General features: G+C 41.1%; 1 protein-coding gene across 1 annotated transcript; it reads left to right on the top strand.

Annotated features, from left to right (window-relative positions):
- Positions 1-1710: 1710 nt before the first annotated feature.
- On the top strand, positions 1711-15939 carry tspan17 (tetraspanin 17). The gene is made up of 8 exons (XM_070913205.1): positions 1711-1812; positions 9262-9312; positions 11033-11179; positions 11988-12158; positions 12665-12790; positions 13469-13516; positions 15178-15294; positions 15566-15939. The coding sequence occupies exons 1-8, from the start codon at positions 1729-1731 to the stop codon at positions 15629-15631; spliced, it is 810 nt and encodes a 269-aa protein (XP_070769306.1). The 5' UTR covers positions 1711-1728; the 3' UTR covers positions 15632-15939.
- The last annotated feature ends 352 nt before the right edge of the window (positions 15940-16291 follow it).

Here is a 16291-nt window from a genome sequence, read left to right as displayed (position 1 = left end):
TGACCACCACATTTGTAAACTTATTCTTTTGGTTTTACAGTCTTGTGTTATGATTCACTGCAACATACTACCTATTTGTGGTGATATTCAGGGGACTGAAACATCCCTAACAGCAACTCCTCAGGGTGAAAAGAAAACCAAAGCCACATTTATCAAAGGTTCATAGACTGCCATCTGTAGGACTCCAGACAGAAGTTCAAATGAAGCAACAGTTTGAACTGATTGTATACACGCAACTGTTTCTCAAAATAAACATTTCATATATTCTCTCATGGTCTCTATTTTCTTTTCAGTAATTTCTCATAGTATTAAAATGAGTCATTTTGTCCTGCAAGAAAATACTGTGAAAAAAATGGAGAAATGAATTTCACTTTATTATCCCCTTATTAAGTGAGAATGAATGTTGCTCCTAACATACATTTTTCACTGCAGGCATTTCAACATGTCATAGCAGGAAAAGAAGAAGTGTTGGTTGTGTTGGAAAATTGGTGATGGTTGCATTTAGTTAGTCCCTGCTACTATGCCTGCCTGCTCACTGGCATTGTAATGGAGCCATCGTTGATGTTATAACTTACACCTGTGGTTTTCCTGCTCTGACAAGTCAAAATGTCTGCTGTGAAACAGTCCCAATACTCTCCAGTGTCAACATTAATCACACTTGTAGTATTCTTTAATTTTCATTCACAGCAGTGTACAGACTCCTTCTCCTTCTTATTAAATCCTATGATTACAACTGATGTGATTCTGGCACAGCTGCTTTGTTGAGAGAAGGAAAAGGTGATATATCTGTGTTAGATATCACAAGGATCATTTAACTCTGAAAGTAACAGGCTTGCAAGAGAACTGCAAATAAGGCGGCATGTACAGTAGATTTTTTTACAGATTTGTGTAGCCAAAAATAAATTACACCATGAGATAAAGAATAGGATTTATTAGATTGATAAATATAACTCAGTTGTGTGGACTATGTGGTCTGTGAACCATGTAAATAAAACACAGTTGTTGATCCTTTTTCCTCAATTCTGCATGAATCATAAACCATGGCCCTCCCTGCTGCACTTGTGCATCTATTAACCTGAATATCTGCGCTATACCTGAAATACAGCACTTAAAAAGTAAAAGAGCTACTCCTCATTGTGCTGTCCACCCAGCAAAGTGAAAACCTTCATTGGGACACAAGAGGCCGCTCTTGGGGTGAAAAGGGCGAAAGCCAGCGCAGTGGTTTCCTCGTTTGACAGCAGGGGCTTGTTTTACAGCACAAAACAACAAGGATGAAGATTTCAAGCGACGATGCGGCAACAGAGATAATCGACGAGGCGTGTAGGTAGCTGAAAGGCCACCAGCTTTATCTCCATCTCCCTGTGTGCGCTACGAAATTAACGTCAGGCAACTTGAATATCGTCTGAACTGCAGATGAACGTCTGTGCCTTCAGTGTCGCTGCATTTGTTGTTGTTAGCTGCTAATGCTAACCATAGAAGTTGCGAGCTAGCTGGCCTAGCAAGCTAATGGTTCAAGCGAAGAAAAGACAATTAGCATAGCCGCGTAACGTTATGTTTGATTTACTTAATGCCGTCCGGCGAGTAAACTCGGCGTTGTGTAGCTGATGGAGCCAGCTAACCTTGGCTTCAGGAGTTCAAGAAGTGCAGCTTTGGTGAAGCTTTTGAAGTACCAACCGTAGTAACGTTTGTTACCTAGCTTGCCAGTTAGCCACCACTATCCTTGGAAGAATGAGTAGAAAACACCATGTTAAAGGAGCAGAAGTCAGCTGCTGCGTGAAGTACTTCTTATTTGGATTCAACATTTTATTCTGGGTAAGTAAATACAGTCTTTCTACCGTTTGCCTGTCGACATCGTAAGCAAAATAACGCTAAGGGTGCTTATTTAAAATCGCATTTAATAATCTGGTTAGTTAGCTGGACGTTTGCACCGTTGTATTTTAACTTAAATTATCTCTGAGGTTTCAGTAATGTGATCATTGAAATTAGTTCAGTTAATTAGAAAAGTATTAAGTTGTTTTTTCTCCTGCCATATGTTGTTTTTGTTGCTGTTGCTCTGGTTTGATTGTTGTTGTTGTGTGTGTGTGTGTGTGTGTGTGTGTGTGTGTGAACTTGCACAAGAGATTAGTTTATTTACTTGATTGTCTTAGAGGAGGTCACTCAGATTCAGGTTTTAATCAGGTGTGCTATAAGTCTTTAAAATTAACAAAAAAGTTAACATTGTTTTCATGACAAATATAAAATTTCACTTCTTTTAGCCTTTACTACTTTACTTTTAGCCTAAGTATTTTTCTTTATTAGCCTGTGGGCATTGGTTAGTAGTTGTGAGTAAGTCACAAATATGACTTATTATCCCTTTAAATACTTAACTGTCCAACTAAAGTTTGTTGAAGAGTAAAGGAACCTCTGAGGATGGTTTGTCTGTGAGAGTGCTGGTGGAGACACAAACTAACATAAGTAAAAGCTGGGCTGATGTTAGTTTCTCGCCCTGCTCTGACTTGGCAGTGAGGGCTGGTACCATTGTGTATGACTTTGAGAAATGGCAGTCTCGCCTGTATTGTTAGGTCAGTGGCAAGTGAGCCCACGTCTCCTTTACAACGTCCCCCTCCATCTTCATCCCTCCTCAGTCTGAAAAGTGCCTCTGTTCAGACTGCTTCACCCCTCCCTCCTCACCCATCTGCATCGCCTCTGTGCGGCTGGCGTGATATAATGTCTGTGGGTGAAGGAATGGCGTGTCTGTGTGCCCCAGAGGGTCTTCCCACACACTGTTTGAAGGAAAAGGCCACACGGGCCTGAATACCACCCAGCCCTCCTCTTTTCAAGCACCCTTTTCACTCCATCCACCACTATAGTGCTCGGGCTCTGCGGGACAGCATTGTTTGTCTCACTAACACACCCACAAACGCACAAAGAGGGATGGTGATAACAAAGACTGGGGGGGGGGCCGGGTGTGATCCTGTGTTTTCTCTCCTCATATGCTTGTTCTGACGTACTCATCGGGCACATGGGATCCACATGCAACTGGTTGCTATTCCTCCTCCTTTCGTCACCACCTCTTCATTCCTCAACACTCCTCTTCAAAATGTAGGAGTGTAGCACTATATCTCTGTCATAGTTTTATTTTGTGGTGAAACTGAAGTGATATGAACTTCCAAACATGCCATTTAAAAAAAACAATGCACTAATACATTTTACAATTGACCTCACAAATGAAAAGTGCTCCATAATTCAATTGGATTGAGCAATCAACCAGGAAATATTGAGTCATAGGGCTGCAGTGTTGTGTCTGACTCACATTGTGTTCTTTCAGACTGTTTGACACTCAGGCCAAGCTAACAGTCCTGTGTCTGAGCTCTTTGTGAAACTGTGGAACAAGTTCCAGCTCGCTGGCTGTTTCCGTTAATAATCACTAGAAGATGTTCTCCTCTTGTCTGTGTGCTGCGGAACTGGGTTTGACAGACAAGCCAGTGCATTGCCGAAATGGAGAGAGATGGGGTTTACTCTCCACAAATCAACCCATTTGTCTTTCCTATAGTGATCTTGTCAGGCTTGACAAAGCTGCCTGAATTGAGACAGAATGCTTGTAAGACCCTAAATATTGTGAACAAAATAAAGCAATAAAACCTAGTACTCCTTTTCTGTGTGAATTCTTCCAGCGCCAGAGCTCGGGCTGTTGACAGCCAGAAATTCTTACCCAAGAACAGTACACCTTCTCTCTCGTCCTTACAATAGACACATCCACTTAATTAATCATATTTTCTGCATGAGCTGCTGAAATGTTTGGAAGCTCTGCATGCTGTAATTAAGAGCTTGTTAAGCTGTAACCAAGTTGCTGAGTTGGTTGGATGCAGGCAGTATGTTATTAGCCAGCTACAGCTCCAAGTGTCTGTTCACATTTGGCACTAAAATGCTCGTTGAGTGTTCACATCACAGGTGGACAGCTGTACAGAACCACGTGTGAATGCATCATTTCTCAAGCCACAATTAGAGGTAGTCAGGATGTATGTGTCCACATACGATATGTATGCTGTTTGCATCTCTGATTGAACTGGAAGAAAGCATAGTCGACATATGCCTGTGTGTGTATAGTAGAGCTGAAATAATTAGTTGATTGATTGATTAGTCAATCGACAAATTAAAGTTGTTTTTCAAGCAAAAATGCCAAACTTTTGCTGGTTCCAGCTTCTCAAATGTGAGCAGTTGATGCTTTTCTTTGTCATATGGGATAGTTATTTTTGGATTTTGGAGAAATTTGAATATACGTCACCCTGGGCTCTGGGGGATCACAATATGCATTTACACTCTTTTCAAGCAATTTCTTGACAAAACGGTTAATTGACTAATCAAGAAAATAATTATCAGGTTAATGGATGATAAAAATATTTCTTAGTTGCACCCCTAGTGTATAGCATGATCAAAATCCCAAACACAGATGTCTGTATCCAAGACAAGACACCAAATAACAGCTATTTTCCTGTTTTCCAGTCTTATGTTTGAGGATGAATGTGTATGTTTTTTCTGTTTAGTGGTTGCCATTTCACACAGATAAAATCAAATGTGAACAGGGAGGCAAAGTCCAGTCGCAGAGGGATTTGTCTTTTCTGATTCATTCTGATTTCTGCTCTGATACTCTGACTCAACTGCAGTCTGTCTCAGTTGGGTCTACACAATATCTGGATATATATCTGGATACAAGATAATAGCTTTGAACAGAACCAACCATCTCTTGCTTATAGTCGCAGCCTCAAGTGTTTATAGTCCATTCCGGTCAGACACATTGTGGCCCTGAAACCTGTTTTAGTTACACGCTGTGTTGATTAATCAGCTAAATTGATACATTGATTTTGCAGTATCAAGTGTAGTGTGTCAAGTGTGAATGCAAAATACATGGAAGTGCTTCCTTGCCGCAGAATCAGAGCTTCACATTTCATTTACCCTGTTGGCAGTGGTGCTGATATATCATCAAGAATGGCTGCGTTCACACAGCAGGCCACATTAGAAATTCAGCTTTTTAGGGAGTCATTGAAAGGGCAGTCACACTTGAATAAGCCTATACCCTGTGCATTTGTGTGTGTGTGTGTCCAGGCAGCATGGAGTTTGGTTTGTCTGCTAGTTAGTTGAGGTTAATGGGATCAGCTGGCTTTGGGAGGCATCTTCTCAAGTGTTGATAATCTTTATGTCCACATGGAGAGGGACCCCTCGCTCTGGGACATGCATATCTCATAACAGCACTTGACAGAGAAATAACCTGAACAGCCTGATTTGAATAATAAGACAGATACAAGGACATCTAGTTCCAGACTTTGTTTATTTGCTCAGTGATAAAACATAGAAGTACAGTGATAAAGCACAGTGATGCAGAAGCAATGAAGTATTAACGAAGCAAGAACAAATAAGGACACATTACTGTGCTGTTCTTGGTTTTATTGCTTAATTGTTGAGAGATACAAGGAGAAGAATGTCGATCTCCATGTAAAATTAGCATCTTATGTTTAATTTTCACTTTGTTTTTTATCTACTTCTCATCAGAGTTTACCCAGGTACCGTGTTTCAATGCCACCGACTGACCTGAATTTGACCCTGGCTGCCCACATTACACTGTGGGAAAACTTAGATAAAAGGAAATATCGCAAACACTGTACAAAGGCAGGTTCAGTTCAGTTTCAATGTACTCATTCAGTCAAATTCACTACAGTTCAGGCCGTATTGTCCCACGAGGGAAGTTTGGTTTGCAAATAGGGCTTTAAAATACACATAATAGAATGTGCTCACAGGCTTACATGTTAAATAGTGTGTCAGGCTCATACAGTAACAGACACTTATTTATTTCACATATTTACAATAGAACTTAATGATCTTAAGTTTTAAGTTTTGATCAGCATACTGTCCTCTCCGCAAAGGGGCTCAATTTATGAGTATTTTATGAATAAAGTTAATGGAGGTATTCACTGACTGAGAAAGAGATTCAGAAATGGTGGAAGAAACAGTAAACCAAAATGACAGGGTACCAGGCATGGATACCTCCATAGCTGTCTCACTTACTGCTGCCTTCGAGGTCACCTCAAACTGTGGCAGGGGGAAATGCAACTTGACGTGCATTGAAGTACTTTTGACCGGAAATAATAACAAAATGGACCATATAACAGAAGTACTTTTCTGGTGTCTGGCTGGTGTTTTATTTTAGAAGCACCAGAGTGAAGAGGCCATTTATTGGATAGTTTCCAGTAGAAAAGAAACAGGAGAGATGGGAGTGGGATGTGACCATACTGAACCACCAGGGCATCCTGTAATTGATGATTTGAGCAATTAGCCAGCAGTAGTTGTATATTTATTTTAAATGCCGATAGTTTACATGGAATACTGCATGATAAATACCGTGACATTACATTACATTACATCAGTCAGTATGGCTCATGTGCTCTTTGTTCCCTACATGTTGCATTTCTGCAGCTCTTCTGGTTTCACCAGAAATGTCTGCTTTCCCCACAATATATTATATACTTCTTGAAGCACTTGAAGGCAGCACTAGATTCTGGTAATGTTCCCACTCAAATCCAAGCTATTCTTCATCATCTCTGGCTAATTACGAATTGACAAAGTGTAGCAAGGGTAGATGTTCACTCTAGTTAAGGAAATACAAGCTTCCTGTGTGCCAGATATTATCCATCAAAGTGTCATCAGCACTTCCTGATTTCCTGTTGAGGACAGAACAATGGCAATGAGACAGGAAGAACATCAGCCATGTGTCAGTGGGAAGGCATTTACTCGAAAATGTCTACCTTCAGAAAATACAAAGCAATATATCGCTAAAACATACATTTCTTGCAATAAGCAACATTAGTGTAACATATTTAGTTACAGATAGGACATCAAATCCTCACTGATAGAGCAGCAGCAGATTCTCCTCCTCTCAGCATTTAATGTCTCGTGTTGGGAATGGTAATTATTATGCAGCCCATATAACGGTCATGTTGAGTGATTACTTGCCACAGGTTTTCAAAATTCAAGCCACTTTGTTGCCCATTTTAGGACATTTTCCTGTTGATAGCCTCTGGGGATTTTCAACTCAAAGGGCCGCTTTAATGCAACAATAATTTTGGGTTCTGTGCAGCTGGATCATCTCATTTGGAAAGAAGACACAGGTTCAGTTTAGCCCTCTGGTTCTCTCAAGGACGCTCCTTCATGGGTGGCATCCTTAGACAGTTACAAGCCCTGAATTGGAACGGAGTAAGAGTCAGGAATTGCAGCCAAAAAGTTGCACCCTGTTATATAAAACATACAGGTGTTGTCCCACAAGGATCGGCAATGCTTCATGCAATGACATCCAAACATAATGTATTTTTCATTTGAACTATTACATGTGTTGCCAGCTGAACTGTTACCAAATACAACTTTGTTGCATAATGTATGTATTGTAGACAACTCTTGCTATCAGATTTTCATACAGTAAATCTGCATATTGGGTTTTGATTTAACGCAGAGCAGTAGTCCAAGTTGAGCTGTAATGTGATGTCATCAAAGTTATTTTGCAGAATGCTATTGTGGGAGTTTTGTGTGAGTATAGCTCTTGGAGAACATGGCAGTGTGGTCACTGGGCAGTGGCAAAAACACAGGAGCAATACAATACCACAAAGATTTCCCCTTTTCAAATCCAAATATTGAAAAATCTTTGTCATAATTTTGTTGGCTTACCCAAAGAGCCATAACGGAATACTAATAACAAGTCTCTGTCATTGCCAAACTAAAGTTTTTATTTCCATGTTGATATATTGGAAAAATAATTAACTGTTGTCCTGAATGTACACAGATTCCTTCAATAACAAAGTCTAAAAGCTAATCTTTATAGCGCTGCTAATATAATATCCCAATTCTAATTTTCACAGTTTCAAAGAATATTGGCAACATTTAAAGATTTTCTTTGGTTTAAAGTCAATAGTTATTGAATGTGAAACTATAATTAACCGCAATTAAGTGTTCGCAATTAGTAATTACCCACAATACCATTCTACTTATACATCATACTTTAGATGGAGTTGTGTAATAGTAGTTTCCATGCTGTAATGTGAAAGTTGTTTACTGTGTCACGTTTTTTTGTGCTCTAGGTTAAATGGTTTAATACTCCCACTCTGTCAGTCTAATCCCTTCTACCTGATCTCCGCCTGCTTACCTCGACTCTTCCTGTGTGTCACTTTCCAGCTGAAGCCACCACACCCTTCACGACGACTGCCTATTTAACTACCAGGGCAATCCCTCACAGTTACTGTTGTTGTTTGGCATATCGTCACTTTGCTGGTCTTGTTGTGTGTGCTGACGAATTGCCATCAGTTTACCTTCTTTCCCCGATTTAATCAGCTTCCCAACAATATGAGTTATCCCAATTTCAATGGAGCTATTATATTTCAGGCTCTGCCAGTTAAGTTCATTACTATCCCAAATCTCTTAGGAATGGCATTTTGTGGCCGCCAAGCAGTTGATTAGACAATAACATTACATGAGTAACACCTCACTACCCTGAAAAGAGTGATTTTTATTTACTGAAATGCAGTCTGATTAGAATAATCCTGATGCCTCATTACTGTTTTGTTAAATTGTGTATCTTTACATATGGTGGTCCAGTACTGTTGTCATCTCAAGCAGTCGCCCAGTGCTTTTCGATGTTCTCTTTTTTTGTTGTTGGCATGTCTGTAATCTATGAGCCCCACATTCATCCTTCACTGGGCCGGGAGGCTAATACCAGAGGGATTTTCCTTAACTCTCAGGGTATCAGATCCTCCATCCTCTTAAGCGGACTAGTGCAATGACTCTAACCTGCAATAACCTGCAGATGTAGCAAAATCACTCTCTCCACAGCAAGTTAACGACAACTTCTCAGAATTCAGTGTTGTTTAAAGGCTCTTATCTCTCATTCCTTCTGTAAGTGGTGGGATTCTGCATGAACACGCTATTGTCTGCCCGTTTTAGAAGATCATAAATAAAAATATATATTTTCACAGAGATTTTTGTGCTCTTCTCACGTGTTTGATGTGGGTGAGGCTGTGTTGGAAAAAGGTGATGTCATGGATTACTATGGATCAGTCAGTTTAACATCTGAAGACAGTTGTTGGGTTGTTTTCACATGTTGCCAGGGAGACACCACTGTAAATCAAATGGGATCAAACCATACCCATCCTGATAAGAGAAGTTTTTGAGTATTAAACAAATTACTATTTCACTGTTGTTTTCTGTCTGATGTTGAGGTCTCGTCTGTGTGCTTTTGTTTTACAGTTACTAGGAGCAGCATTCTTGGGCATAGGCCTGTGGGCATGGGCGGAAAAGGTAAGTATAAACACATGCATGCACACAAACACACACTGTTGAAGTACAGCATGATTGCCTCTACAGAATAGCTAAAATTCTTCTGCATATTCTGGTGGGAGTAAGCTGGAAGTACAATTTGCAGGGGAGAGTTTAGATGAAAACAGGGCTTTTGAGAGAAGTCGTGTGGAAAATAAAGGCACCATTCCTGTAATGCTTTGTCGCACTTAAAGGCATATTACCTGATAATGGCCCCGGTAAACATGTCTTCGTCATCTCAGGTCGAGCCAATACATATTTCCAATAGTTTAAAAAGCTAGACATGAGCACAGCTACAAATAAGGAGCCATAATGACTAAAATACAAACTAATTTGACTCATAGCCACCAGGAATGTAATGTCTTTGCCCCGTCACAAAATGAATGTCTCAAATTTGCATGAAAACTGGTTCATTGTCCACAGTATACTAGCTACAAAGGTCACGTGGCGCCATTAACCTCTCCCGTCCAGTGGATCGTGGCCACATTTAAAACTCCCTCCAATTCAGTTAACAGTCAATTTGTTCATTAATTATCTAGAAATTGTACCAGTCGGTTCAGTAAATGCTGCACCAGCGTTGAAGCATGTACTGATTAGCAACGTCTGGTCACGAACTCTGTGCAAATAGGCCTGCACCGGAGTACCTTGGTGGATCAGCGTGAATAATTTAAAGGGATTAGGCCGAATGTTGAATAGCGGGTATTGGAAAGGAATAACGGTGAGTTTGGGTCTCAGTGACTAAGATGATTAGTTTCTAGCCTACTTCGTTTCAGCCAGACTGCATTGTTTCAGGGCCTCATGCTTAAGTTCAAATGAAGGCACTTTATTCTGCACCAGTGCCATAAAAATGCAAGAACGCAGTTATACCTGCATCCTATAGTTGTCCCTTAGCTCAGTGCAGTGGGAGCTTAACTTAAGCAGTGTGAGATTTCAGCTATGTGACAAGCAAACCGGATGTCGGGTGCCCACATAACGCTGGTGGGATCCCTTTCAAGATGGATGAGAAAGAGATGGAGAGAAATCATGCGTGAACCAGAACACACATTATTATTTGAACCAGTTTGTCCTCACAAACTGCATTTGTAATGATGCTACTTTGTGACATTACTGTAACTCATCTTCCAGGAAGCCCCATTCTTTGGCGTCAAGGCGCAATTTATGTTTGAAAGATTTGTCAATGCAAGGCATGATGCAGACCAGAGACCTGCAGGAAAACATGGTGGACACACGGTGGCCTCAGGGCTGTGAGGGCAGGATATGCAGAGAGGAAGGACAGATGTTTGCTCTGCACTGTGCCTCTTCTGATAAAAGTTACTTGTTTTATAGGCTGGCTAGAGATCTGCTAGAGAGTAAAATTGTGTTGTGGATAAATTGATAAAAGACCTCTGGGGGTTTGTTATTTTATTTGGAAAGCAACACACTCGACAGATACCATTCTAATCAAATAACAGCATTGCCTTTTCATAGATTTCTCTGCTGTACTTCTGCAACTCTGATCAGGGCAACCCCAGCTGGCCTCTTGGCTTTGTCATTAGTTAAATTCTCACTATTTTTCTTTGACATCACAAGCTCTTCTCAAAGTTAACTGTGTGTTTTTGTAGAGTGAGAAACGTAGCTGGGACCTTGTAATAGAGATAGTAAGGATTGATTTTGGAAGTATTATAGTCAGATTTTCTCTTTTGTCTTTCCTCCTTTCCCTCAGGGCGTGCTGTCCAATCTGTCATCCATCACAGACCTCGGGGGCTTCGACCCTGTGTGGCTCTTCATCGTCGTCGGAGGGGTCATGTTCATCCTGGGCTTTGCTGGCTGTATCGGAGCACTCAGAGAGAACACCTTCCTGCTTAAATTTGTAAGCAAGCTCCCGGCTCTTCGAGCACAGACACCATTTTAACTGCCTCCGCTTCACACCCTTTAGATCTGCAGTTCACACCAGAACTGAGGCTGTCAGTGCAGCAGGTGTCACTTTGACTCACCCAAGCCAAATGCTATGGGCGCTTGCATGGCACAAATATGTGTTTTCTCATCATTAAACCAAGTCTTGTTTCATCTGAAAGTCATGATCGGAAAGACTGATCCGTGCCTCATAAGCTACCAAAACGTTTTCTTCATCAGCACTTTTTGCTTTTGTCTTTTGATCTGTAAAAAAAAAAAAAAAAGCTCAGAAATATTCAGAAGGCCAAAGCCATGACGACACCATTTTGAGAGGTGTGTTTTGGTTCAGCTGTATTGATAACTACATGTGACTGACAGAGACAAACTCGCCTTGTTGCTGGCTGCGATTCTGAGTAGCTATTAACTCCAGCCGATGTCCCATTAGCAGCAGTAAGTCAGGCGTCAGAGTGAGGAGCTAATGTGGCTTTTGAGCATTTATCATTAGCCTCGTCTCCTCCTGCATTTACTGTAAAGGGATGATATAACAGTACCTCTGGGACTGCGGTTTTTGTTGCCCCACACACAAATCAGGACAGGCCCAGACCTGCGCCAGGACATTACATCAGCTGTTGTCCTATTAATTCTTTTACAAGAAATGCTGGGAAAAAAATGTTATTTATTAGTGTTCTGATCCTTTACACACCCAGATTCCCTGATTGAAGTGACAGATTTATTGTTTTCTGTTTGTGTGTTTTGCTCTTGTGTGCGTCATGTTTCCTTTCCAGTTTTCTGTGTTCCTGGGTTTGATCTTCTTCTTGGAGCTGACTGCAGGCATCCTCGCCTTCGTCTTTAAGGACTGGATCAAAGACCAGCTCAACTTTTTCATCAACAATAATGTCAAGGCCTACCGTGATGACATTGACTTGCAGAATCTCATTGACTTTGCCCAGGAATATGTGAGTCCACACCCACTGACTAGAGTAGTGAAAACATCCAACATCCTTACAACAGATCATGTTTCTTGGCTGTAAGAAGGCACTCCCTTCTGTAGAAATCTTGTTTATGTGTGTTTCAACACTGATCTTGAGTCAGCTCAGTTCTGGGCAGAGAGGAGAATGAGTCAGCCACTGCAATTGTGGAGTAAATCTCTTGATTAATGTGATTGTATTTCCCTCAAATGATTATCCAATTATATGAATGAAACAGTTTAGATAATTGGCTCCCGTGTGTAAACACTGGGCTCTGTCATGATGCACTGTAAAGGCGATTAGATCCGCTGTTGTCTCGCCATTTGCGCCTCACTATCTGCAGTCGCTGCCCGCCACAGTAAGCTGGCTGCCCACCCAAGCTGACCTGAGCCAGGCTCTAAAGAGCTGTCTCAAGACCAGATCAGAAAAATAAATCTGTCTGTTAACTGGGGGTTGGCTGTTCTAATCTCTGCCTGTTGTTGCTGCTGTCTCAGTGGTCATGCTGCGGAGCTCACGGGCCCGACGACTGGAACCTGAACATGTACTTCAACTGTACTGAGCTGAACCCCAGTCGGGAGCGCTGCGGTGTTCCCTTCTCCTGCTGTGTCAAAGACCCTGCAGTGAGTCATTCTACAATAATAATACATGATTAATGGTGCACAATTATATATCCTGATTTGAATTCATAATCTAGTATAGAGCTGCAATCATTTGTTGATCAACAGAAAAATGAATCTGCAGCTATATAATAGTTGTAGTCATTTCTTAAGCAAAAAGGCCAGAAATATTCTGGTTTCAGCTACTCAAATCTGAGGATTTTATGCCTTTCTTTGTCATATTTGATAGTAAACTGAATATGTTTTGGTTTTGGGCTGTTGAGACAAAGCAAGACATTTAAAGACATCGCCTTTCACAGCATTTTTAACAATTTTATAGGCAAAACGATTATTTGAGAAAATAATTGGAATTGTTAATTGCAGCCTGAATCTAATTTTGAAATTGCAGTATTTCTTTTAGCATTTTAATTCATATTCAATGCTTGTAGAGTTGATTTTAGAAAGTAGTTGAGAATGGACAAGATAGTACTAAAGAGTACTAAATAATGTTCTGGGTTTTTTTTATCTAGCAATTCTTGCCATATTCAGTTGGCCCATTGTTTATCAATACCTTGTTGTAAAGCTACTCTCCCCGAAGCAGTCAGTTCTAAAGTTATTTCTCCTTATGTTATTCAACATCTGAAACACTGTGACCTTTAGCTGAAATGGAGAGGATATCACATTTTTGTTTTGCTCTTACAGGAGGATGTCATCAACACGCAGTGTGGTTATGATGTTCGGCTTCAAGGGGTTTGTATCTCTAGACATGTCTCTATATAATTAACCCTATATGTGTTTTACTTGCCTCTCCAGTTATCCTCCTATCAGGACCTAGCTCTATGAACATTAATATTATGCTTTTATGCTTTTTTATTTTTCAAATAATTCTAGATCATTTAAAAAGTCTAATAAAGTTAAGGTTAAAGCAGAACCAGTTCTCATTCACAATATAGTCAGTGTCTGTAGTGGAGCATGATTGGCAGGCAGAGCCAGCCTTTCTGGTTAAAATGACGCAAAGCTGCTTAGTGAAATTGCTCCTGAGGGCAGGTTGATTGACAAACAGCAAACCTGTTGAAACGAGCGAAGCAGTTCTTGTGGTTGGAGTGGAAATCAGGTTCATTTGTATGGGGCTTGATTGCTTGTCTCAAACCACCAGTAAAAATGGATTAATCGTTGATATAAAATGACTTTGAATGGAATCAATCAAATGTATATATTTATAGCATCTTTACTTAACATTCTTGATGAGAAAGATGTAGAAAATGCCCACACCAAAAGAAAGTATACTGAGAGACAGTGGTCCAACTCAGCAGACACAGAGAATGTATAGGGTTAAGTAGCACACAGGCTCCTCTGCGTGCTTCTTGCCTTAATAACAGATTGTTCTTCTAACAGGGATAATTAGGCTCCAGTTATAGCCTAGAGAGCAGCCTTACTACACTCTGTAATTGGCGACTCAGTGGGTTATGCCAGTTCGTTCCCTTTTTCCTCTGTGTGTGGGTGTGGTGGTTACAACTCACTGCACTGCAGTCAGAACGATTGCTGTTGCTAGGCACACACTAGGCAATACAGCGAACCACCTGCCACTGAGTTGGTATGAATTCATTTTCTCGGTGTGCTCTTCTGCTAACGCCCTGGCCATTGACATTTTGCTGAAACCATCAGTTCCTGTGCGGCTTGTCTATGGAGTACAGGCTGGGAAAGAGGAAGAGCAGGAGACATGGGAAGGACAGCAGCGCAACAAAGGGCAGGAGGGCTGAAATAGCATCAGAGGAAGTTCACAGCCAGAACAAGATAGCGTTTCCTGCCTCCCGTTTTTATTGGCTGCCAAGAGGCTCCCTTTACCTCCCATTGGTTGAAAGCTAGCTTTCAGGTTTCGCGAGAAAACAAAGGGTTTGCCTGGTCGACTTGTCTTGAAAAATAACAAAGGGAGCATTGTATAGAGTCCTGTTCACACCCATTCTTACCCCCCACTTTAGTGTCTCCGCAGCTCTAAATTACACTTTTTTTATTTCCATGTACACCATCGGCTGAATCTGACAACACAAACAGCCATCTGTCCGGTAACAGGAAACAGCTTCTGCCTGTTTGCTTGTTCAGTCCTGACAGGGTCCTTAGAGAAACTGAATACCCTGCCTTGATATTCTCCATGAGGTCCAGACACTGACACGTTGTAATCCAAGAGTGACTCAGCCATCACTCACTCCTCATGCCCTCCTCAGCGGGGAAGGAGTCAGTGGGCAAAATGCTTTCTGTGTTGTTTGTTTAGTCCAGCGTTAGTCACAGTTCAGATGTGTGTTTTTATATCATGCAAAAGACCAGTGTCTGGGAACTGGTCATTTTAATGTGATTTAAAAAACAAACAAAAAAAAACACAAAACATTTTATTCTTTTTTTTTTTTTTTTTAAAGGAGTTGGACCGGCAGAAATATATCTATACCAAGGGCTGTGTGGGACAGTTTGAGAAGTGGCTTCAGGACAACCTGATTATTGTAGCTGGAATCTTTGTTGGTATTGCACTTTTACAGGTAAGAAGTCCTTTTTTGTAGACTATTTTTCTTGCAGACATGTACATAAGGACGCATTTGAAATTAGGGGTACACCTAAAACTAATAGGTCTGGTTTCTGATTTGTGTCATCACTGCCATCTAGTGGTGACAACAGGTAGCATCAAGCAAACCCCTGCAATACAGCAGTCTTTTTTTTCTTTTCTTTTTTTAACTGTATCATGCTGTATTCTGATCTCATTTCCTGTAGCAATCACTTGACCTCATTTCCTGCGTGTTTTTTCCCCTTCAGATTTTTGGTATCTGTCTCGCTCAAAATCTGGTGAGTGACGTCAAAGCTGTCAAAGCCAACTGGTGACATGAGAGGTGAAGTGAGGGAGCCCCGCCCCCTGAGGCCCATCCAAGTCAACACAGCACACAAACAGTCCCGTCCAGCCGCGGACAGACACAGCCGAGAACATTCAACCCCTCGTCTACTTTGCCACTGAGCTAAGCAGCACACACACGCACTCTCACACTTGTATACGTACAGACACAAAGAGTTTACTTCCCTGTGTATCAGTTGACACTTGAAGAGGGAGACGAATATCCCACACAAACCAAACAGTCAACACTTTGTTTACCACTCAGCTTGGATTTTAACCCAAATATACAGAGGACGGTCCTGCCTGCTTCAAAGATACTCTTTTTTTTTTTCTGTTTCCTCTGATTTTGTTCTTTGGACTATTTATGGGGCGCAGTTGCACAAGAACTCCTCTCAACTGGGAGATTGGAAGCCATGGATGAAAGCAAGAAACATACAAAAAAAACAAAGGAAAAGAGACAAGAAGTCTCCTTTTTTTTTTTTTAGGTCAAACGTTGCATTGTCACTCAGCCTCTGTCCACTCAGTGATGGGTTGAACATCTCTTCCAACAAACAGCCTGTTTTGAACATGCTCATCCCCACTTCCCACTGTAGGGGATTGCGGGTGGCAACAAACACGTGGCTCTCCGTCTGCGTGTCATCTTTCTCCGTCGT

This window comes from Enoplosus armatus, chromosome 10, assembly GCF_043641665.1.
Source record: "Enoplosus armatus isolate fEnoArm2 chromosome 10, fEnoArm2.hap1, whole genome shotgun sequence".
Lineage (NCBI taxonomy): Eukaryota > Metazoa > Chordata > Actinopteri > Centrarchiformes > Enoplosidae > Enoplosus > Enoplosus armatus.
This window is presented reverse-complemented; position numbering and strand designations above follow the sequence as displayed.